At 40.9% G+C, this 25,149-nt stretch overlaps 1 protein-coding gene across 1 annotated transcript in view; it reads left to right on the top strand.

Moving 5' to 3' along the window:
- The window catches only part of VGLL1 (vestigial like family member 1), a 39,217-nt gene extending 15,547 nt beyond the window's left edge, over window positions 1–23,670 (top strand). The window contains exons 2-4 of the mRNA XM_033943972.1: window positions 10,861–11,094; window positions 14,228–14,650; window positions 21,087–23,670. Of these exons, the coding sequence (XP_033799863.1) occupies window positions 10,881–11,094; window positions 14,228–14,650; window positions 21,087–21,160 (711 nt within the window). The 5' untranslated portion in view covers window positions 10,861–10,880 and the 3' untranslated portion in view covers window positions 21,161–23,670. The remainder of the gene's footprint in view (window positions 1–10,860; window positions 11,095–14,227; window positions 14,651–21,086) is intronic.
- The last annotated feature ends 1,479 nt before the right edge of the window (window positions 23,671–25,149 follow it).

Below are 25,149 nucleotides of genomic sequence, written 5' to 3'. Positions count from 1 at the left end.
CTCGCTCTCTCTTCCTACCTCACTTCCGTCCAGCATCTGCTCCCCTCTTTCTTTCCATCCACCACACTTCCATCAGCATGTGCCCCTTCTCTCTCTCTCTCTTCTTTCTCTTTACTTCATTTCCATCCAGCATGTGCCCCCGCTCTCTCCCTCCTCCCAGCATCCTGCCCCCTTCTCTCCCTCCCCCCACTTCCCTTCCATACAGTATCCTGCTCCCTTCTCTCTCCACCCCATTTCTACTCTGTATCCTGCCCCCTCACCTCCCCACTGCTGCTACTGCTTTCCTGAACCAGCAGCAGTAGTAAACTTAAATGCAGCCACTGCAGGACCTTCATGCACCCTCCTGCGGCTGCTGGCTCTGCTCCAGAAGAAGGAAGTGATGGCAGAGGGGGAAGTGATGGCAGAGGGGAAGGACCGGCAGTCACCAGAGGGTGCCTGAAGGTCCCACGATGACTGCATTTAAATTCACTTCCACTGCTGCTAGTTTGGGAAAGCAGCAATAGCAGAGAAGTACAGGTGGTGTTGTGTGCTGGCTGTATCTCCCTTAGTGCTTGCGGTCGGGGCGGACCACCCACTACCCCCCCCCCCCCGCTTGGTACACCACTGTTTCCATACCAAAGAAGGTGTCTGATATAAGTTTTGAGGCAGTAGGGGGTTAAATGGTTTGTCCAAGCTTGCAATGAATGTCAGTAGGAGATGTAGATTGGCACCCTAGCTTCCATGCTTCTTAGGAGGGAAGTTATCAACGTGGGCTACGGTTATGACTGATTATTATACTGCAAGTCATGCTACTTTAGCACAGGGTCTCTCTGTATAAAAGAAAATGCCAATTGCCCACTTTGATAATTTTCCCTCTTAGTTTGCTACTCTAACCTCCTAGTTAGTTCTTCATTTCACTTCCTGCATGTTTGTGAATCCTTATTTCTACATAGTCAAGAGGGATGGCTATGACAATCACAATACTTTTCTCTCCCCTAGATTTGAAAATCACTTAGGTATGCTAGGGAACACCATCCTGATATGCACACAAAAAGGATAGCTTTAATGCCTGAACTTTTCATTAGGAGTATCTCGGCTTTAAACAAGTTCTGTATCTCACAAGTCTAAAATAGATACGACGGTTCAACTGCAAACCAAACCAAACATTGGTACACCAGCTTTAAGGATTTGAAATTAGTCTTGCACCCTAGCATTATTAATTTGTATTCAATTTGTATTAATTTGTATTATTAATTTGTATTTTATAGACTGTAATGTGTACTCGCGATTCAAAGTTGCTAATACATAATAAGCAGGCCAGCGATAAACACAACTTTGCAAATCAATTTATATACATTTGGATTTTAGATTTAAATTAGATACTTTCCTAAATCCAAGCTCAATGCAAGTAACAAATATAGCTGCAGTTGGCAGCTTCTTATTCACAACAGCTTACAATTAATAATAATATTAATAAATTTATTTATATTCCGCAGTACTTTGCAGGTCAAAGCGGTTTTCATCAAGAGAAGCTGTCATACACAGCAAAGATACATACTTAAACACCTGCACTAAGATAATTTAAGTTCAATAATGTTTATTAGAATTTTCAATAAATATAATATAAAAAGACAACCAATAAAGAACAAGAAGGATATTTTCATTCTTGCAGTATGAGAAAGAGTTATAGCAGTATCCAGTGTCTGTGATATTAGAGGATAAGCGATATATTAGTTAACCATGTCATAAGACATAAAATTTACATATCAGATGTTAGAAATGTTGCAATAGTCCAGTACTTTCCTCCATGTCTTATTAAAAGTGGTAATATTATTTATATTAGTAGCAATTAATTTTTCATATTTCGCATAAAGACAAACAGTGTTCTACCACTCATTATAGCTCAACGCATGAAAATATTTCCAATGAGAGAGAATAGTTTTGATGGCAATCAATAGAAAACATTTTAGCAACTTATCATCATATTTGGTTAATGTATGTGACAGTGCAGTTCCACCAAAGATAACAATAGAATAATTAATGGATACTTGGATAGATAATATAGTGCAAATGATAGACCAAGGTTTGGACCAATAGGGTTGTAATAGGTTGCAATGAAAGAGCATATGGTCTAAGGTACCAATTTGTGCCGAACATGACCAACATAGATTGGAGTTGTTTGTAGATATTTTAGACAATTTGTGTGGAGTCCAATACGCTCTGTGATATATAAAAAGAACCAATTGCTTAATCGTCGCTGATCTGAGTGAGCTAAAGGAAGTAAGCCAAATATTTTCCCATGTGCTAAGGGAAAATGAGATAGAGGTGTCCTTAGACCAAACTGCAGGTAATGCTGATGATGGTAAATATTTGTATTTTTTGATTAGGTTGTACCAAGCAGAAGCCTCATCACTCTTCAGACTAAATAATTTACACCAATTTAGAAGTGATGGAGTATCATGTGATAAAGGAATTTTATGAAAACATGATTTAATTGAATGACTTAACTGAAGCCATTTGAAAAACTGTGTAGATGATATATGGTAGGTATTGGAGAGTTCTGCAAAGGTGATCAAAGTATTATCATGATACAGTTGGGATATGGACCATATACCAGATCTGATCCAGGATTTCCATTCAATGTAGCGATCTTGAATAGTCACCAGTGGATTAAGCCAAATAAGAGATAATGTGGTCGAGTTCCATGTGATATCTAAAAGGGCGTCCATTTCTCTAATAGCTGATGCTGTTGACAACACAACAGAATCATTGTGTGGTAATACAGATGGAGAAGTGAAAGGCAGGAACCGCAAAGATTCTTTGACATGAAGCTTGTGTTCAAGTTTCAACCACATCGGGGTGTGAAAACAGTCTGAGTCCAAAATCCAGCGGGAACCTTGTCTACACAGGAAAGCTATATGATAGTCATACAAACTGGGAAAATTCACACCACCATTGTTCTTGCAACACTTCAGCTTTTTCAGTGCAATTCTGGGGACTTTATGATTCCAAAGATAGGTAGTCATCAAGGTTTCCATTTTAGCATATGACTCCAAGGGTAACAGAAAAGGCAGCATTGACAATATGTATGTAATTTTAGGAGTTAATACCATTTTGATAGAGTCCAGACGACCCCACCAAGAGAGCTTCAATGGTGACCATTGTATAGTAACAGTCCGTATGATGGAGTAAATTTGATTAACTACTAATGGTATTGTGTCTGCTATGGTGGGCGCAAAATATATTCCTAGATACTTCATTTTGTCCGGGGTATATCTAAGACCAATCTCTGTTATCAGATCTCCACATGGAATACTGTTTAAAGGCATAACCTCAGTTTTTAAGGTATTGAGTTTATATCCAGATATAAGAGAATAGGATTGAATGGTGGACAAGATGTGTTGTACCGAGTCAAGAGTTGAATAAAGAAGGACATCATCCGCATATGCTGAGAGTTTAATGGATAAGTCTTCAATCTGCAAACCTATAATGTCTGGATTAGAACGGATGGCTATCAGAAGAGGTTCAAGTGCAATATTGAAGAGTAGAGGCGATAATGGACAGCCTTGTCTTGTGCCTCTCGATGGACTGAAAGAAGCAGAAAACAAGCCATTGATACGTAATTTTGTAGTAGGGTTGGAGCATAAAACTTTGACCATCCTTATAAATCCATCAGGAATACCAAGCCAACTCACCACTCGAAAAAGAAAAGACCACTCTACACGGTCAAATGCCTTTTCTGCATCCAAGGCTATTGCCAAAAACGGATATTTTAAATTTTGTGTCTGATTAATAACGTGAAAAAAGTCTAGTATTGTCATTTGACAGTCTGCCTTTCATGAATCCATTCTGATCTGTATGGATGAGTTGTGGAAGAACTGAGTTCAATCTGGTCGCCAACATTTTTGCAAAAATTTTGGCATCCACATTAATCAATGAGAGTGGTCTATAGTTTTGAACCTGATAAGGATCTTTGTCTGGTTTGAGTAGTACAATTGTCAAAGCTTCTGTAAATGAACCATGGGCCACTCCTGTTTCTATTAGATGTGAGAAATACTGTGTCAAAATAGGTAAAAGGGAGGACATAAAAGTAACATAGAATTCAACAGACAATCCATCCGGACCTGGAGATTTATGTTTAGACATGGAGAGGATAGCCGATTCAACGCTAGAAGCTGTTATTGGTTCCAATAACCTGTTAGTATCAGTGTCTTCAAGGACAGGATGTGGTAAGTGATGTAAAAAGGTTTCACATAGATCTTCATTTGGATACTCAGATGTATACAGGACTTTGTAGAATGAGTGAAACTGGGTACAAATGTCAGACGGATCCACAACTAGTTGACCCGCAGAGTCTTTTATAGCTGGAATCATTGTTTTTTCAGAACGGAGTTTCAGGTAGTTTGCAAGGTGGTGACCACATTTATTCATAGTGGAGTAATAAGAGGCAGAGGTTGAGAAGGCTTCTTTAGCTGCCTTGGAACTGAGTGAAAGGTTATATCCATATCTCAATTTCTGAAGGTTAGATTGAAGGTCCGGATTAGACAGATCAGCTATGTGCAAATGTTTCGCTTCTTCTATTTTGTGTTCCAATTGTTTTATTTCTTTTTGTGCTTCTTTATTGGTTTTAGCCACTTAGGCAATTATAGTGCCTCTGATATAAGCTTTAAAGGCATCACAAGTAACCTGCCAAGAAGTGTCTGACACTTTATTTAAGGAAAAAAATTCTTCAATATTCCTGCTGATATATTCAGTGAATGAAGTATCAGAACATAGAGATGAGTTGAAGCGCCAGAGATTTTTTGGGCTAGGTCTGTCTATGTTGTGGAGAGTGAGAAAGATGGATGCATGGTCCGATATAGATATTGGATGTATGTCAGCGTGATCCACTTGTGATGTCAAGGAATAGCTAATAAGAAAATAGTCTATTTGGGAGTAGGAGGAGTGTGGAGGAGAGTAAAAGGTCAATGTGCTCTCTCCAGGATGCAGAATTCTCCAAATGTCCAACAATTTTGTTTGGGATAAGAGGTCTTGTAAACTAGACCAGGCGTTAGATTGTTTGTATGAAGCGTGAGACTTTCTATCCATCTTTGCATCCAAAATCTGGTTAAAGTCACCACCCAGTATACAGGGTACATCCAGAGATGACATTAGTAGCTCCAACAATGCATGTAAAAATTGAGGATCGTCTGCATTGGGTGCATATATATTTACTAACATAATCTTAAGGGAACCATGAGACAGGACAACTTTCAACCATCTACCCACCAAATCTGTAGTATGAGATAGTATCTGTATATCAGGTCTTCTTCTTATCAGGGTGAGAACCCCATTCTTCTTTCCAGCAGCTGGCGAGTAGAGAGGTTGATATGCCCAGTTAGGATGTATCTTTAAAGATTCAGCCTCCGAGAGATGAGTTTCTTGGTAAAAAAAACAATATCTGGTTGGTATTTGTTAGTGTAATTCAAAATTTTCGTTCTTTTAATAAGGTTATTAAATCCCTTAACATTCAGGGAAAGGCAGGAAAGTGTCATATGTTTACAAATATGTAATGTACCCAGGTGCTTAACAATACAATTGGGATATAAAAACAATAATGAAACAAGTCAAGCAGCATCATTATTAGAAAGGAGCAAACAAAGATAATGTGATGTACCCAGGTGCTCCATAATCCAGATGGGTATAATGGACACAAGACATGTATGACAGCCTTAGAGACTGTGTTTAGATTAAAAGGGACAATAGAAATGAGCTTACTGTGATGTACTCCGGTGCATCAATTAACAGTTAGGTGTATGCAAGCCCAGTTTGATCCAATAACTAAAAACTTGTATAGAGCAGATTAGATTAACCAATGACAAGGTGCCCATATATGGGACCGGTAAAGTGTGATTTTACAGTAGAAGATGAGAATCCCATTCTTAACAAGTAAACATATAATGATCATAGGTATGATAGAAAACCTTGAGATGATCCCTAAAGCAAGATAACATAATCTGTATTTTAGGACAAAGACCAGGACGAATGAGCACGAGATGATGAACAAATTACAGTACCCACAAACATGAAAAGAAAAATACTCATTAGTATATGTGTCTGGACAATAAATATACAGCTGAACCATAAACAGTACAATGCCAGTATCTGAGAAAACCAGAAGAAAAGGTGTCTAAGGTAGAGACAGTAATAAGTAAAGAAAGTGGCTGTAATAAATCGTACAGAGGTAGCAGTTATATTACATATAGAAAGAGGGATAACGTGTGCATTTACCATTGTGGTAGGAGAGAAAGAGAGAAATATGGCTGGAAGTAAAACAAGCAGTATAGATTGGTAAATAGATGAGATAGAGAAACAAGCAAAGAAAAAGCGCTGAGGAAGAGGTGACCTATATTTAAAGGATAAGATATGATAAACAACATCTGGAGTGGAAGGGTGAGACACAGAAATGTAAGAAAAGTGGAGAGATAGGCTAGTGAACAGCTTGAGCGACATGAAAAGGAAAAACAAGTAAGGTATGTAGTTCAGTAAACATAACAGTACGGACTTTAAAATCAGAGCCAGAGAGCTCGTTCTCTGGACGCCATCAGTACTTTGTGAAAGAAAAAGGTATATAGGGGAGAACGGTGGAACCACAAGCATTAGAGAAAGTAGAAAAGTTGTGAAGAGTACTGGAGACAGAAAGGTTGAGAATAGATTGAGTAGCAGAAGTAGTGGTTGATATATAGGGAGTGCTGCTGAGTAATACCGCAAATACATCAGAAAACCTGCAAGAAAGAAAATGTTATCAGGAAAACAACAATAGGTATTCTCCATGGGTTAGCGAACAACTGAAACGGAACTAACGGCAAAGGGTCACAATCAAATCCATAAGCTGTGAGAAAAACATCAGTGTCTAATGAACTGTATGTGCGACTTAGGCGAAGTAATCATGCAAAAACAGAGCATGAATTGCAAAGTCTCAAAACAAGTAAGGTATAGTTAGCTGTTAAATATATCGCAATGTATGGAAGCTGAGACCCAGTAAACCGGTGTAAAGTTCAAATTTTGTCAATTGCAGTTGGATGAATCGATTTGATAAAGTCCACCAGGTCAGCCGGTTTGGCGTAGTCTTTAGTCAAGTTATTGAAGGTAATTCACATTCGCGCTGGATATAGCATGCCACGTTTGGCGCCAATCGCTGTAAGTTTGGGCCTAAAGGCGAGCAGTTGTTACCTCTTCTTTGCTGATTCTCCGGATAAATCCGGTACGAGAAGCAACTTGCTACCCTCGAAGGTGATCGGAGAGTAGGTTTTCGCCTTTTGGAGTAGGAGTTGAACCTGAGATTGGCGGAGAAGAGTTACTATGATCGGCCTTGGAAACTTGTTGTGGCGAGCCACGTGCTGCAGCATTCTGTACACCGCATCAAAATCAATATTAGTCTCTTTAGGGATTTTGAGCAATTCTGGCAAAAGGGCCACCACAAAATCCATTAAGTCACACGCTTCCCTTCCCTCCGGTAAGCCAAGAAGACGGAAACTATTCCGTTTAGCTTTGTTATTAGCGTCTTCCAGAGCTAATTCAAGGTGAGTAATACGGAAGGTTTGTCTTTGGAGAAGTTTAATCGAATCTTCTGAGGGTTGCATTTTCAGTTCAAGAGTGTCAGTGCGCTGTATAACACTACCAAACTCTTCGCGCAAAGTAGACAGATCGTCTCTCATATCGGAAATATCCTGCTTCGTATCTAATATTAGATTGCGGACTGACCTGAGTTCGTCCATGATGGCCACCGACGAGGGCTCATCCGATTTACCTTCTACTGTTTTCTGCGGAGAGGGAGGTTCAGTGCTCTTGCGCTTGTTAGGCTTTGTAATAGACATAGTAAGAAGCGGAGAAAAGCTCTTAAAGGTGAAAAGTATTCACGGAAGTTCGATGTTTTTCTCGATTTATTTTAAGGTGGTGCGGGAGCCCGTTTACCACGTGTCCATCACAAGCTGTGCTCGCTAGCGCCCCCCCTCACTAAGATAATTTAAACAAATTTATCATATAGGTAAGCTTTCAAAGATCTTCTAAATCAGGGGTGTCCAACCTGCGGCCCAAGGGCTGCATGCGGCCCAGTGAAGTATTTTGTGCAGCCCTGGTCGAGGGCGATGCAGTGTTTTCCTCTGCTGCTCCCAGGTGTTTACCGTCGTGCCGGCTCCCTCCTCTGTCTTGCTGCAACGTTTGTGCGGCCCCAGAAACATTTTTTTCGGCCAATGCGGCCCAGTGAAGCCAAAAGGTTGGACACCCCTGTTCTAAATGTTTGATATGTAGAAGAGTTAAGCAACAATTCACGTTATGGTTTTAGCCCAAATGACAGCCTGATAAGATAAAATTTTGTCCAGGAATCTTTTATAAACACATTCTTTCAACGTAGGACATGAGAACAAAGAAGCTCCACATATGTATTGTAAATTAGTAGACAATACAAAATGTTTTGAAAGGTAAATAGATGCAAAACCTAACAACATCTTTTAACAGACACGCAAATTTGAATATAATCCTGGCTTCAACTGGTAATCAATGTAATTTTTTTTATAATATAGGGTGATATGTTCAGATTTTGTCAAACCAAAAATTAATCACTGTGTTTTATTTATTTAAAAATTTATATACCACATAAAACTATGTGGTTAACATGTTGGTTACATACATAATATATTGATCGCCCTTTGGTCGCATAGATGTGGACAATGAACAGCCTAACACACACAAGCCTATATGAGACAAAATTAGAAAATCACAAACAACTGCACTCTCAAAATATTTGCAGCACAGTAAACACACACACCATGTGAATGCTAAGGAGTAATCCACAAACTCAGACTGGCAATGGGTCATGAGCGGAGTTCCGCAGGTGTCGGTGCTGGGATCGCTCCTGTTCAATATATTTATTAACGACCTGGAGGCAAGAATAAAATGTGAAGTTATTAAGTTTGCGGATGACACCAAACTATAAAGCAGGGTTGAAAACACGGAGGACTGCAAAAATCTCCAAAAAGATCTGACAGCGCTGGAAGAGTGGGCCAAAAAGTGGCAAATGAGCTTCAACATAGGGAAATGCAAGGTCATGCATGTAGGGAAAAAGAACCCGATGTTCACTTACAAAATGGGGGGATCACCGCTAGGGGTGAGTAACCTTGAAAGAGACCTGGGAGTGATGGTAGACACATCATTGAAGGCGTCGGCGCAGTGCGCCACAGCCTCAAGGAAGGCAAACAAAATGTTGGGCATTATTAAGAAGGGTATCACGACCAGGACGAAGGAAGTCATCCTGCCACTGTATCGTGCAATGGTGCGCCCGCACCTGGAGTACTGTGTCCAGTACTGGTCACCGTACCTCAAGAAGGACATGGTGGCACTTGAGAGAGTCCAGAGAAGAGCAACTAAGCTAATAAAGGGTATGGAGGACCTCTCATATACTGACAGACTGAAAAAGCTGGGGCTTTTCTCCCTGGAAAAGCGGAGACTTAGAGGAGACATGATAGAAACCTTCAAGATCATGAAGGGCATAGAAAGAGTTGACAGGGACAGATTTTTCAAATTATGGGGAACCACAAGTACAAGGGGGCACTCAGAGAAATTGAAAGGGGGAAGGTTTAGAACAAACGCCAGGAAGTTCTTTTTCACCCAGAGGGTGGTGGATACATGGAACGCGCTACCGGAGGATGTAATAAGCAGGAGCACGCTACAGGGCTTCAAAGAAGGTTTGGATAGGTACCTGGAAGACAAAGGGATTGAGGGGTACAGATAGGAGTAGAGGTAGGTTATAGGGATAAGATTAGAGGATTAGAGGCAGTTACAAAATTAGTCAGGGACACTGTTCAGGCAATTAGGCCTGATGGGCCGCCGCGGGAGCGGACCGCTGGGCAAGATGGACCTCTGGTCTGCCTCAGCGGAGGCAACTTCTTATGTTCTTAGTCTCCCAAGAACCTGAATAGAAACAAAATAGGGTTGGCAAGCACTAACCAACCGGCTTAATATTCTGAAATTTATCACGAGGTAGGAAAAAGCCTCATATCCCCTCCTCCAACCCAACAATATATTAAAATTGTAGATAAATAGGAAGCTTTAAGGGGGTTAATGTAATCACTGGCATAAAAAACCTCCTCTATAATGTTTCACTATATAAAAGCCTTGTGCAATGCAATGGAATCCCTAGCTGCATTGAGAGACTACAGAAATGATTAAGCAGCTAATGCTTCATTAGAGCAATACTGATTGTGTCTGGAAGAGATCTACCACCCGTTGACGATGGCCAGCGTTTCGCTTCAAAAAAGCTGCCTCAGGACGTACAGGTAACCAATCTCTTAGTGAAGTTCCGAGTCAAAAAACATGGTGGCTTCTCAGGTTCTTGGGAGACTATTTGTGGATTACTCCTTAGCATTCACGTGGTGCGTGTGATTACTGTGCTGCAAATATTTTGAGAGTCTGTTTGTGGCAAACAATGAACAAACATCTTATCAATTAAACATTCAGCAATAAAAGTGTAAAAAGTTAAAACCCATATATTCATTAACATTGTATCTTACAGGGAGAGAGGGAATTGGCAAATAGCTGATGGTTTTTTTAATAGGATCCCAAGTAAATAGCATTACAATAATCCAGAGCTAGATGCATTAACATACCTAAACATTTTAATGTGCTTTATTGCTCATTAAAGCAAATTAAGGCAATTTAGCTCCCATTCTTTAACATAAGCCCCATTACTGTCAATGGAGCCTATTTACTAATAACTCATGCTATTGCATTAAGGTGCATTAATTCAGGTTAGTAAATCTAGCCCTCAGTAGGCAATGGAAGGTGAAACAAAGAACATTAGTACTAGAAATTGTAAGCAAGAAATATTGAATTTTTTTTTAACAGATACTGATAAATAATTGAAGATGGAAGAATTGAGGAAGAGCCCTTCAAGTGCAAGCAAAAGCAAAGAACAGCCTGTGAAAACTGAATGGGGTTCTCGATGCGTTGTTTTCACTTACTTTCAAGGGGACATTAATAGCGTGGTGGACGAACACTTTTCTAGAGCTCTCCGCAATGTGAAGAGCCCCCATGATCTGAGCACAAAAAGCAAGGAAGAAGGCGTTCTCCTGAAGAACGGTAAGCCAGGTCTAATGCCTGCTCAGATCCTCTGTAGGAGTTGTGAGATCCTGAGCCAGCTTTTGTACCCTCGTCTTGGTGTATGAACCATGCAGATGGCAGGGCTCCTACATAAGAATGATCCCATATCAGAAGGCCATTGCTTTACCCTGTCTCTGGACCTAGAGCTGACACATTTTATTCATACCTTTCTTCTTTGATAATTTTATTTTTCCAGTGGGGTTGGGCCTGAGCTCTAATATCTCATTTTCTGTTTCTGTTTCTGAACACCCCTCCCCATCTCCTTTCCTTCCTCCCCTCATAGAACTGTAGAACTGTCACCAAAATTGGTCCTTCTATTTTATCTTTTCTTTTCTTCTGCCTTGTACATATTTATGCATATTAGTTGTAACCTACGAGAGTCATTTCATAAATAATGCACACTTTTTTTTTTTTTTTTTTTTTTTAATTTACGTGTTTTATTTTTTTTTTCAAGTATTTCTTTACAATCCTTCAATATAGTCTCCCTGCTTTGCAATGACCGAATCCCAACATCTGGGAAGCTTCATTATTCCATCCAAGACACCATTTTTGTTCAGTTGCCGAATGGCTTGGGTACCAGCGGAAAAAAGCTCTTCCGGAGATGCAAAATGATGTCCACGCATAGGTTGTTTCAACTTTGGAAAAAGATCAAAGTCTGGTAGACTCATGTCTGGACTGTAGGGAGCATGAGGTAACACCTCCCAGCCGTATTAGCGTAGTTTTTCAATGACAACATTCCCTATGTGCGGGCGAGCATTGTCGTGAAGAATGAGTGGACCAGCCAAGAGCAACTGAGGTCAGGTTTTGTGCATTTTCCTGCACATTTTTTGCAAAAAATCACAATAATACACTGCTGTGACACTTCTTCCACATGGAACTTTGTCTGTGATGATGATGCCTTCATGATCATAAGCAAAAATCATCTTTTGATTGAGCTCATCAAAATTTTATGGGTCGTGGGGAAGATGGAGCTCTCCACTTATCATTGAAAAACTACACGAATACAGCTGGGAGGTATTACCTCATACTCTCTACAGTCCAGACATGAGTCCACTAGACTTCGTCCTTTTTCCAAAGTTGAAACAACCTATGCGTGGACATCGTTTTGCATCTCTGGAAGAGCTTTCTTCCGCCGGTACCCAAGCCATTACGGCAACTGAACAAAAACGGTGTCTTGGATGAAATAATGAAGCTTCCCGGATGTTGGGACTCTGTCATTGCAAAGCAGGGAGACTATATTGAAGGATTGTAAAAAAATACTTGGAAAAAAAAATAAAACATAAATTTAAAAAAATTGTGTGCATTATTTATGAAATGACCCTCGTACTTTGATTTATAGAAATAACCTTTTCAGTAAAATAAAATCTACCTATAGATAGTTTTCATTCCTCCTCCCCCCCTTTCTTTAGTCTCCCTCTATTCACCTTTCAGCTACTTACCAACTTTCTATTCTCCTCTATCGTCCTTCCATTCTACCTGATTCTTTTGCCCTCCTATTCCCCTTGTCTCTCCCCCACTTTCTAGTCCCTCATTTCTACTCATCCCCTCCCCAGCCTGATCTACCTTCCTCTGCCTCTCATTCCCAGCTCTTTCCCTGTCATTCCTTCCCTTTCTACCTTCAATACTTTCCAAAAAGCTTCTGCTGCTTGAAAGATGAGCCTCTGAGGCAGCATTTTGGCACCCTGAGCCGATGCCTTACTTGCTTGTATAAATATTATCCAGGGTGACACAATAGGCAAAGACTATTGAGGGGGGGACTTACATGATCCTTAACTGTAACAAAAAGAACAATATGGAAACAGAACTCTGTGCAAATAGTACAGCTTTCCCCAAGTGTTGAAATGTCAGTAAAATGTGATACAACAATTAGCTATATGATTATAACAAATTTTATGAGAAATTATTTTAAAAATATATCAATTAATTGCAAGATGACTCCTAAGTTTTCACCATATATATCTATATGTACAGTAAATATTCAATCTTTTTTTAAATTAAAGCTATTTTCAGCAAGTACAACTTTTAGGTTGTAGCTATTAATGGTATTTTGATGTAGGTACCACTTAGCGCCAGTTCTATAACAACACTTAAGCGTGCTTAAACCATTATAAACACTAGGACAAAGCTGCGTTGGAAGACCATAATTTAAGTGCACTCAGTTATGATCACTGTTCCCTCAAAGCAGAGTGGGAGTCCTCCAGCTGCATTGCCGTCAGTGGCATAGTGAGGGTGAGAGGTGCCCGGGGCGGAGGTGCCCCTCCCCCACCCTCATCTCTGCCCCCTGCTTCTTCCCCAATTGCTGCTGCCGCACACGCACCCCCTTCCCTTCCCCCCGTACCTCTAAGTTGTTCACTGTAGCGAGGAACAACTTCAGCGTGCTCCGCGTGACCCCGGCGGCTCTTCCTCTGACATCACTTCCTATGTGCGGCGCCTAGAAATGACATCGGCGAGAGAGCCGATGCGGTCACGAGGAATGCGTTGAAGTTGTTGCTCTCGGCAGGGAACAACTAGAGGCATTGGGGAAGGGAAGAGGGAGGAATGGGAAGAGGCAGAGAGGAGGAGGGGAGCCTGAGGTGGACTGCCCCCCTCGCTCCCCCCCCTTACTGCACCACTGGCTTCAAAATTGTATTTTCAATCTCTAGAGCAGTGTATCGCAAACTGTGTGCCGCCTGCGATTCCGGGTGTGCCGCAATATGCCGAGAAGGAGGAGAGGCGCCGGCGCTGACTGCCTACAGGAAGTGCCTTTCGCAGCGAGAGGCACTTCCTGTAGGCAGTCAGCAGGCACCAGCGCCTCTCCTTCTCCCTGCTCATCTTCCCTTCCAGCATCCCCCTGTCAGCATACAACAAATACGTCAAGCTGTTAACATACATTATAAATTGTACTCATGGCTAATATTTGTGAGTTTCTAGTGCTTTGTTGCAAACCTTCAATTATAAAATGTGCTAAAGCAAAAGTAAAAATTAAAAATTAAATCTCATCTACCTTTCTTCTTCTATAATATTCATTAAGACAAGTACAGTGTGCAAGCCGTGCAAGGAGTGTGTTCAAAATACGGTAGCTTCCTTCATTGCAATTATAGCATACATTAGAGTGTACATTTTTGTATTTCAGTAAGTCACCTATCTCCAGAACAAATTAATTTCTCTCCTCACTGGATCAAGCATAATCAAGCGACTGCTGCTATGAGTGTGGTAACTCCTGGCCTGAATCTGTCCACAATGCCTCCTGCTGGCCATTATCCCGCTACTGTCGTTCAGACTCATCCTGCATCAGCTGCAGAATTGTGGCATTTTTCTTCACTTGGGACTCCCAATATTTCCACACCAGTATATCATCCTCATTCCATACCTGAGGTGCATCAGGCTCAGTCACCATGCTCCGAGGGAAAATATGGTCCTCTCCTTAATCTTTTGCAACAGGAGAGGTACCCTGCATCAGTTCAGGAATCCATGATGATGCATGAGCTTGGGTCTAACCATATGGCGGCATCTCTTGGCTCACAAAATATGAGCCACTGTGTAAGTCCAGAGACAGGTAAGGAAATATTTGCTCTTATCCTGGTCAGATCATGCCTCTTTGTATTAATGCCCTGTTGCATCATGGGAAATGGATTATCTACAGAATTAAAGTGCAGTATGTAATGGAATCAGAACCCCCCACCCCCCAACAACAGGAAGAAGCGACTCTCCACAGGAGAATCTAAGCAAAACAAATAGCGGAGATCAACCAATGTATTAGACCAGTCTATCTCAAACTGTGTGCCTCCTGAGATTTCAGGTATGCCACGGTACACTGGGTAGGAGGAGAGGCGCCGGCACCAGCTGACTACCTACAGGACGTGCTTCTCGTGGGTGCCAGCACCTATCCTGTCCGGCCCTCTTCCCTTCTGGCACCCCCTACTGGCATCTCAAGGCCCACCTGGAGGGCCTTCACACACACGCAGACATCGACATGAGGATGTCACGCATGTATGTGATGTCATCACGGCGATACCCGCACACTTCCAGGTGCCTTGAGCCACAGCCACTACCTTTAGTGTGCCGCGGCTCGAAAAAGTTTTCGGGACACTGTATTAGACAGTTGGGGTCTGATTCTATAAATGGCACCTAACTAGGTCATGCCAGTTAGTGCAGTTGTCAATCAGCCGCTGGATGCCGTTTATAGAATCATGTTTAGCGGCGCCTAGGCATCCTTGTGGTAGGTGGCAGTATATTAGGCTAGGGTTTTCTTGGCCTAATTTCCTGGCGCCTAACACAGATGCCTAGCGACGCCTAAGTCAACCATGCCTATTCTCTTCCCCCCTAACCACACCTACTTTTCAGGTAGGTGTGGTTAGGCATTGTTAGGCACATCAACTTAGGCATAGTTAGATACTGTGTGGTATTCCACATGCAAATTAATAACTTTTAAAAAAATTTTTATTGTTTTTTAATGGCATGGTCAATTTCCATGCCAATTAAAGCAATTGAAAACAAGTTCTGCATGGAATTCAGTTAGGTGTTTCTAGGCAACCTTGATTAAGGCACCTAGGGATGCCTAATAATTTAGGTGGCTTTCCTTGGGAGCAGCATGACTTCAATATTAAATTAATGCACTTCTTGGGTTTCTATAACCAAGCGTGACAGGTGTCAAAAGTATTCTATTACTGATAAAAAGAGTTAAGATAGAAATAAATCATACACCAGAAAATAACTCGCTTGCTGACTAGATGTATTTTATTAACTTTCTATTTCTGTGATGTACTCACTCACAACTATCGTAGTAGCATTCTGAAATGTCATCAGAGACTTGAAAGACAATTCTGAATGGAGCATCATTGAAATTTTTTCCACATGCATAAGTTGAGACAACAATAGAAAAGTATTATGAGAAAGAACAAATCTGAAGGACTGTACTATAAGTCAGCCCCATTTTGTTCCTCCGGTCAAATGGGTTTAGCGTGCACTAAAATCCTGTGTGCATTAAAAACGCTAGCGCACCTTAGTAAAAGGACACAGTACTACTCGAAAGGGTCCAGAGAAGAGCGACTAAAATGGTTAAGGGGATGCAGGAGTTGCCATACAGAGAAATTGGAGAAGCTGGGCCTCTTCTCCCTTGAAAAGAGGAGGCTGCGAGGGGACATGATCGAAACATTCAAAATACTGAAGGGAATAGACTTAGTAGAGAAAGCCAGACTGTTCACCCTCTCCAAGGTAGAGAGAACGAGAGGGCACTCTCTAAAGTTGAAAGGGGATAGATTCCGTACAAACGTAAGGAAATTCTTCTTCACCCAGAGAGTGGTAGAAAACTGGAACGCTATTCCAGAGTCTGTTATAGGGGAAAACACCCTCCAGGGTTTCAAGACAAAGTTGGACAAATTCATGCTAAATTGGTGAGACTGGACTCATTTAGAGCACTGGTCTTGACCTTGGGGCCGCCGCATGAGCGGACTGCTAGGCAGGATGGGCTTATGGTCTTATGTTCTATTTTGGGTTTTTGTGATAGGAGGAAAAGACAATCTTTCAAGGTCTTTAGGCATGTAGAGTATTCACTGGCACGTCCAAGTGACATCAAGTCTTACACTATATTTATTACATTGATAATTCCCCGTTTCCTCAAATTTCCCATTAGAAGTTTCCTGGATAAAAAAGATTTGACTGTTGATTCATGATTGGATGACCAGTTTTAAGTTATAATTGAATAAAGAAAAAAACTAGAGTTTTCTTGGCTTCTAATAATAAGACAGTTTTTAAAAAGTTACAGCTAAATGGGATTAATGACATCATTATTCCAACAATAAAAAAAATTTAGGGGTCCAATTAGATTGGAATTTATCAATTAAATCACAAGTAGATTTGATAGTTAGAAAAGGATTTGTAATGCTATGGAAGTTAAGGTCCTTTTGTTCTTATTTTGAACCTTATTTGTTTCAACTATCAGTGCAATCTCTTTTATTACGAATCCTAGATTTTGCAATATATGTAATATACATAGCGGGTTCCTATATAAATTTCCAAAAGTTACAAATTATCCAAAATTCCATAGTGTATCTGATATTTAATTATAAGGAGATCTGTTAATTTCACTATCAGTGTCTTACATGCATTTTAGAAGATTAATTAAAACTTATTTTTTTTAGTAAATTCAGAAAATGATTATTGTGAGGTTTTAATTGATTGTAAATTCAACAGTTAATGAGCTAGTTTTATCTTTTGTAAATAGCATAGGACCACAAGGTATCTGTGATTCATAAATAAAGTTTTATATTATGTTATCAAGAACCACATAAAAAAACAAAAACAAAAGGAATTGACCCCAAAATATCCACAAAGAAGAAAATCCAGAGAAAACCAAAAAAACTCTGTGGAGTGACAATGTTCCTAAATGGACATTTTGCATAGACTCAAATATTTTCTGTTTTCACATATTTATGATATTTATCACTTTTTTCACCAACTCATTTTTATTAGTGCCATTTACATCATTGTGTCCTTTATCACATATTTTTCCTACTCTTTGCAGCCTCACATCTTATCACCACTACTATTCATAACTTACATGCATTCTTAATGTACCCCTCATTATTTATAGGATCCCTGAAGAAGACTTTTTGTTGAAACGCAGACCGTATTGGGTCCTGTATCCATAGTGGACTAAGTCCTTTAAGGCTTTTATGTGGATGATTTATTTTTATGTGGATGAAATTATTTTATGTGGATGATTTCAGTGTACCTTTGGAACTTTGACACTTTCAAATAAAGTCCATTTAGGAACATCGTCACTCCACAGAGTTTTTTTGGTTTTATCAAGAACCACATAATCACATCAGATGGTTGTTCTAAGTAGAGACCAACAAAAACTGCTTTTTAAGTTTTGATTGACACCGAAACTGCTACTGAAACTGTCTAAAGGACAAGCAAAAAAAGGGGAGGGGCAAATTACCCACACCAGTAGTAAAAAGTCACATAATAAAGTGGGATAAAAACATAGGGGTCCTTTTCCTAAGGCGCGCTAGCCGATTTAGCGCACGCTAACTGCAATACGGAAGCAGTGGAGGGGCATAATCGAAAGGGACATCTAAGTCCATTTATGTCCATCTCGCAAGTCGTCCAAAGTTACAAAGAGCCTAAGACACATTTTCGAAAGATACGTCCAACTTTTTTTTACTTTCGAAAATCGTCTAATTATATGTCCTGCCGATCTGATCGTCCAAGCCACTATATCGTCTATCTTTATACCACATTTCCATCCAACTTTTCGTCCAAGTCAAAAACGCCTAGAACAAGCCCTGTTGGACGTGGGAGGGGTCTGCAAAGTGATGGACTGCACACCCAGACATGCCACCTAAATAGTGGGGTACCTTACAGGGAACTGCTGTGAACTTCACAAAAAGGGTGCCATGGGTTCTCCTCACTACAGCTTCCTTATAGGTGAGCCCCCAAACCACCTCCAGAATCCCCTAGACCCACCTATCTACCACCCCAATAGCCCTTATGGCTGCAGGAGCCACTTATATGCCAGTAAAAAAGGGTTCTGGGAGTGTATAGGGCAGTGCACATGTTTCAGTATCAATGTAGTGATTACAGGGGCTTATGGGCATGGGTCCTCCTCTCTATGGGTCCCTAACCCACCCCCAAGATGACTTATGCTGCCTCTGGGCTGGAGGACTAGACTTTCCTATGCCAGGCGGCCAGGTGATGATGGTCTGGAGGCTGAAATTTAAAGTTGTGAATAAAATATTTAGGGGGGGTTGGTGATCACTGGGGTAGTGTGTAGGGGTCTGTATTATGTGTTTTCAGTGCTTTTCTAGTGAGTTTAGGTGGGGTTTTGTGACGTAGACCATGTTTTACATGGTCTAAGTCACAACGTCCAAATTCCGTCTAGGCTTTGTTGTTAAACTTTGGGTTATACATGCTATACGACTAAGTCTAAGCCGGCACATGTCCCGCCCAACTCCCGCCCTTGACACGCCTCCCGAAATGCCCCATTTAGCTTTGGACGTTGAGCGGCACTATGAAGGCCTAAGTTGTTTTTAAATATGTCCAAAATCTGGTTTTATTATCGGCACTTGGACATTTTTGAGAAATGTTCGTACAAGTGCCGACTTAGGCTGGTTTTTGACATTTTTCTCTTTCGATTATGAGCTCCATAGTGTTTAGCGCACGCTAAATCGGCTAGCGTGCCTTGGTAAAAGAGGGGGATAGTATCTGGATGAACACATACAATTTTATTATAGGAACAATTCTTGATTGTAGTAGATTCTAAACAGTTCTCGAATGTGACCGGTGATAGGTGTTGTAATATGGGATTCAACACGCCGTATGATTCAAAAAAGCCTAGAGACCGGGATATTACCTGATTATTGGAAAACTGCAATAATACACCCAAAAACTAACTAACACAAAGTTTCAACATTAGACTTATCACCCAATATCAAAACTCCCTTTTATAGCAAACTTACAGCACCTACAGCCAGGGCAGGATTAACCAATAGACCAAGTAGGCACATGCCTAGGGCCTGAAATGGTCAGGGGGGCCCGATGAAGGAGGGCATCAGCATTGTTTTTTCCAAACGGCGATGGGCCCCTCCAGCATTGATCGGCAACATGGGCCCGTCCCCACAATCGGCAACGCAGGCCCCCACCCCGATCAGCAACACGGCTCTCCCCATCGACGGAAAGTAACACAAGCAAGCAACGCGGGTAAGAAAGGCAACGGGAACTGTAATTGTGCAAGCGGTGCTGCTTGCCCAAAGCTTCCCTCTGACGCAGCTTCCTGTTTCCGCCTGTGCGCTTGGTGGGGTGGGGCGGGGCAGGGAGCCCAGTGTAATTGTGTGCCTAGGGGCCCTCGACGAATTAATCCTGCCTACAGCCCTGCCTACAGCCTGGAACTCCCTACCTTCACATCTCCGGGAAGAGATCCAGCTAGATAAATTTCAATCCAAGTTATATTCAAATGTTTTTTATTGTTTCAACAGTAAACAAACAAATACAATCAGCTGAGTCTTCCAGTAAACATCATTGCAACTACTCCCCCCCCCAACCCTCCCCACCCCAAGAGTCCAGTGCCAGAGCGCGAACTGAGAGTCCGAGTCAAACTTAAAGATTCAATAGTCTGCTACGGGCATGCGGAGTGAGATTCTGCCAGAAACAGTCCCAGGACTGACGGAATCTACGGCCTGGTCCATGATCCAAATCTCCCACCAGTCTCCGCTCTAACATTGCATGGATTATCAACAATGATCTCCATTGGGCATAAGTCGGGGGATCACGGGACAGCCAGTTAGTGAGAATTGCTTTCTTCCCCATCAAGAGTACTCTGGTTATGAAGGCTGACATTCCCTTGGGTTTAGGCGTGGCTATATTGTAATACCCAAATAATGCTCTCGGTTGCGGTAGCCAGCGCCTCCCCCAAAGCCTTGTAATTTAGTGTCCCAGGTGTCTCCAAAACTGTAGAATTTTGGGGCATGCCCAAAGCATGTGACCCAAGGAAGCATGAGCCTGGTCACACTTCTAATTTTTTCAATCCAAGTTAAAAACTTTCCTTTTTTAAAGATGCCTATGATCGCAAGTCGAAGGAAGAGCACTCCCCTCCCACGTGTGCTGACCCTTTCATGGCCTCCTTTCCTTTCAAAAATTGTGTTTCTCCCCTTAATCCTTTTGTCTCCTGTATGTCAATGTAGTCTAATTAGTCAATGTTTTCCCTCTTGATTTTAATGATTACAATTCTGTGAACCACTTAGACAATTTTTTAAGCAGTATATCGAATGTCAAATAGAACTTGAAAACTTAAGCATTCCATGCCTTCCTCAGCAATTGATCCACTAGTCTAGTCAAACAAAGCACAAGCAAAATAAAGTCTGAAATATTCCTGTTTCACAGCAAATAAGCTTCAAACTGAATGTCTGAGGGCCTCAGACAAAGAGCTAGCACTGCTTTCAAAGCAAGCCTCCAATTTGTTCTAACATTTCTGAATTTCAATTTTTTTTCAGGTATTCATTCTCAGGACCGAACAAAGGATGTATTTAATGCACAGGATAGACGAAAAGATTTGTTCTTTTATTAAATGGACATTTTTATTACTTTGTTTTGGAAGAGTAAAATTTGTCTGTGTTAACTGTGAAATGATCCTTCTGGCCTGATTTTTAATACTGTAGCTGTGTCGCAGGCGAGGGCCTTTGAATGGCAATGGACTTTCTAATTAGTTAATAAGCCATAGGCCAGGCTTGTCCAAGTTCAGTCCTCAAGGGCTGCAAACAGGCCAGGTTTTCAGGATATCCACAATGAATGGCATGTAGTGGGGTTTCCAATGTATGCAATTCGAGCTCAAGCATATTCACTGTGAATATCCTGGAAACCTGACTTCCCAAGAGAGGTTTGGGAAGCCTTGAATACTGTTAGATGTCAGCAACCTCATAGTTATCAGCAATGTGACTATATAGTGTAGTTACTTACCTGTAACGTAGGTTCTCCGTGGACAGCAGGATAGTCAGCCACACAACCATATGTGGCTGACTCATCCTGCTTGTCCTAGGAGAACCCCTTCTTGCCGCATCAACATCACTTTTCTGCTATGTCTGCTCTAAAGGGATATAGCCAAATGTAGCCGGGGAACAAGCGCTCTGCTAAGGCTCGACAATGTGCCACCTTGAATTTTAGCAGAACAGTTTCCTACCAAAGATGTGAACTCAACCACATTTTCTGTGTTTTTCTGTTTTCCCAGTCATTCCACAGTGAAGGACATTTGTAATGCACTAGTGTATTTTTTCATGTAAAACTCAAGGAAGCCGACCCTGTTATCTCTTATCAATTTCTTATAAATTGTACATGTTTTTTGTAAAATAACAGTCCAAAATGTCATGCTAAAGCACATTTAACATCAGCCATTAAGTCATGTTAAGGGGTCGTTTTAATGATATGCAAATTCACTTTGCAGTAATTTAGGGCTCCTTTTACGAAGCCGCGTTAGGGCTTTGACGCACGGAATAGCACGCGCTAAATTGCCCCGTGCGCGCTAGACCTTAACGCCAGCATTGAGCTGACGTTAATTCTAGCCGCGTAGCACAGGTTTAGCGTGCTAAAATGCTGTGTGCGCTAAAAAACGCTAATGCAGATTAGTTAAAGGAGCCCTTCGTGTATCCTATCACAAAATAATTACACCTTATCAAGGTGTAATCCGTTTTCTTGCACTAACAGATCTGTATTAGCTTTTGTGCATTTTAACAAGTGCCATTTTTCCATGTCATAGTAGATAATGAACTGTTTTGCGTAAATATGCTTCTGTTACCTAATTAGCTTGTTAACAGCCCTCTTTACCCTTGTTTGATTCTTGCATTAGTGTAAGCTTTAATGCATGTTAACTATGCATTATTAGTAATATATTTTAGTACATTAGCTCCCAAGTGAGCTTTAAAATATATTCAGAACTGCATTCAGTTATTTAAAAAGGCATATATTTTAAAGGATTTCCATTTCTTTTAGAGCTTTCTGAGTTAAACAGTAGCAAGCATTGTTCTTTTAAGTGGTCTATTTTATTCATACTTACCAGGTTTTGTTTAGCATTTTTTTTTAAACATTTTCTGGTTTCTTCCTGATTTAATGGTCTGAAATCTGTTGCATGTTGGCTGGAGGCGGGGCTTAGCTGCTCATTGTCTATCATCATTTACGATCAATGTACAATATAAGAAAATTGCAAACACAATTGTGCAGACAATGCAATTAGAAAAATGTGTACAATAGATTTTGTGTACAGGCTTAAATCTTTGCAGTAAATGTGAATAAAATATAGGCAGAACAAATTGTTCAGGGCTATTATGCTTTCAATGAGTTCAGCCAGTTTCGAAGCCCCGAAGCCCTGTATCAAAGAGCAAAAAGACACAACAGTTAGAATGCAAAACTTGATGCACAGAATTGTAGCAGCATTCTCTCTTAATTGTGAGTGTCAGAGACACTTTTGCTGCGCTTTTCACTTGGGATGGAGGATATGTGAGGTGAGGGGAATATGTTTGAATCAGGATGATTGTTAGTTGATATGATCATTGATTTTGTTTGGTGTTATATAACGTTAACGACCTTGAATGACCTCAGTCTAATTGGCAAAGCATCTATCTATCTAATCTATCTAGTATGTGTGTGCCATAGACCTGAAATTAGGTCAGAATCAGAGACTTTGATGGAATTATTGCCTGGGAGAAAACATTCCTCATCAATAACCTTCACCCATCTTTATATCTATGACCCTGCATGATATAAGAAATTTAAAAACAAGGCAAAAGAACATGCGTATTATGTAGCCAAAGAAAAAAGAAAAATCTAGAAAATGAGAATTGAACATAGCAGTGTTCATGATTGATAAATAAGCAGAAACCACACACACATAAGCACAAAACCTACTTTGCTGTCATTATAAACATGGAGAGTAATATTTATTGCTGGGAAACAGAATTCAAAGGCACAAAAGTTTAGAAGCCTCCCAAATATTAAGGTTACCATATGGCTCCAGAAAAAAAAATAATAATAATAATAACTTTATTCTTCTATACCGCCACAATCTTGCGACTTCTAGGCGGTTTACAATCAAGAGTGCTGGACATTCAGCGAAATACAATAAGTAGATATTCAGAGGAAATACAGAGATCAGAGACCTCAGGAGGACAGATTGAGACATCTGGGCTTTACTTCTCTTGAAAACAATGGAAGCAAAACCCGGATGTCTCAATCCTTCCTCCTTTTTCTAGAGCCATATGGTAACCCTATCAGATATGCCTTTATGTTCACTTAAGTGAGATATGTTGTGTATCTGCAGTCAGTGACATAGAAAGGGTGGGAGGCCCTGGGGCGGTGGAACCCCCCTGCTCCTTCCCTGCCCCCTCCCTGCCTTGCATGCATCTTCTCTTCCCTCATACCTGTAACTCTTCACCAGCCACAAGAAGTGCCTCCAACCTGCTGCTTGCGCCGGCATCGGAGTGACCAGGAAGTGACTTCAGAGGAAGAGAAAAGGCTGGAGCAAGCAACAGGTTGGAGAAGCTGCTTATGGCCAGCGAAGGGCCAAAGAGGTCCAGGGGGTGGAGAGGCGAAGAGATGCCAGCGTCCCCTCCAAGACGACGCCTGGGGCAGTCTACCCCCCACCTTACTTACACCATTATCTGCAGTATCCTTTTAGATGATGGAATAAATGTATGATTTCCTTTTACTGCCTTGCTGTATTGCCTCTGTTTTTTATTTCACTCCACTGTGGAGATGGGAGAAGACAACGAATATTTCCAATTTTAACTGTATTTTGCCTGCAGTTGCTTGGTCTGTCCTCTTAAAAAAGTCTGTATCTTGGCTGATGGACTATGGTCAGTGGCAAAGTAAGGGAAAATGGCACCCGGCAAATCCCCCCCCCCCCCCCCCGGCGATAGGGGGGGGCACTTAACTGCACTCCCCTCACCTCAGTACTTCTTTTTTTTTTAGTTCAATAATTTTTACTGACATTTAAATAGATCATACATAAATGAATACAACAGTATAAGATAACATGAGTTAAATGTATGAGAAAAGGTAGAGAAGAAAAAAAAAAAGCAAAACAATATAGTGATATAATGACAATTAACAATTAATCAATAATGCTATCATAGGACAGTATGAATGTACACCTTGTTCAGCTGAATCATCATGGTTTAACAGGCACGTGACTGTAAGATTTTAATGGCTCCCATATTTCATTAAATTTATTTAACCCATTTAATCTTTCTGCAACAACACGTTCATATTTGGCAGTTAGACAAACAGTATTCCACCAGGTTATATATTCCACCCTTGAAGCATCCTTCCAGTGTTGCAAAATGATTGTGATGGCCAAAGTACTTCTTAAATCCTTCTTTGCTTCACTAGCAGTGAGCAGCACCAGCTCAAGCCTTCCCTCCGACATCACTTCCTGGTCCTGTGAACAGGAAGCAGTTTCAGAGTGAGGGCTCAGGGAATTGAATGAGCTTTGTTGTATTTGCTGTGCTGGAAATATTAGCATGGCTTTGTAAAAGGAGGCCAAAGTTCCTAGTATGAATGTGTACTTTT

Source organism: Geotrypetes seraphini, chromosome 5, assembly GCF_902459505.1.
Source record: "Geotrypetes seraphini chromosome 5, aGeoSer1.1, whole genome shotgun sequence".
Classification (NCBI taxonomy): Eukaryota; Metazoa; Chordata; class Amphibia; order Gymnophiona; family Dermophiidae; genus Geotrypetes; species Geotrypetes seraphini.
Note: the sequence above shows the minus strand (reverse complement) of the source record. Positions and strands in the feature narration are given on the sequence as shown.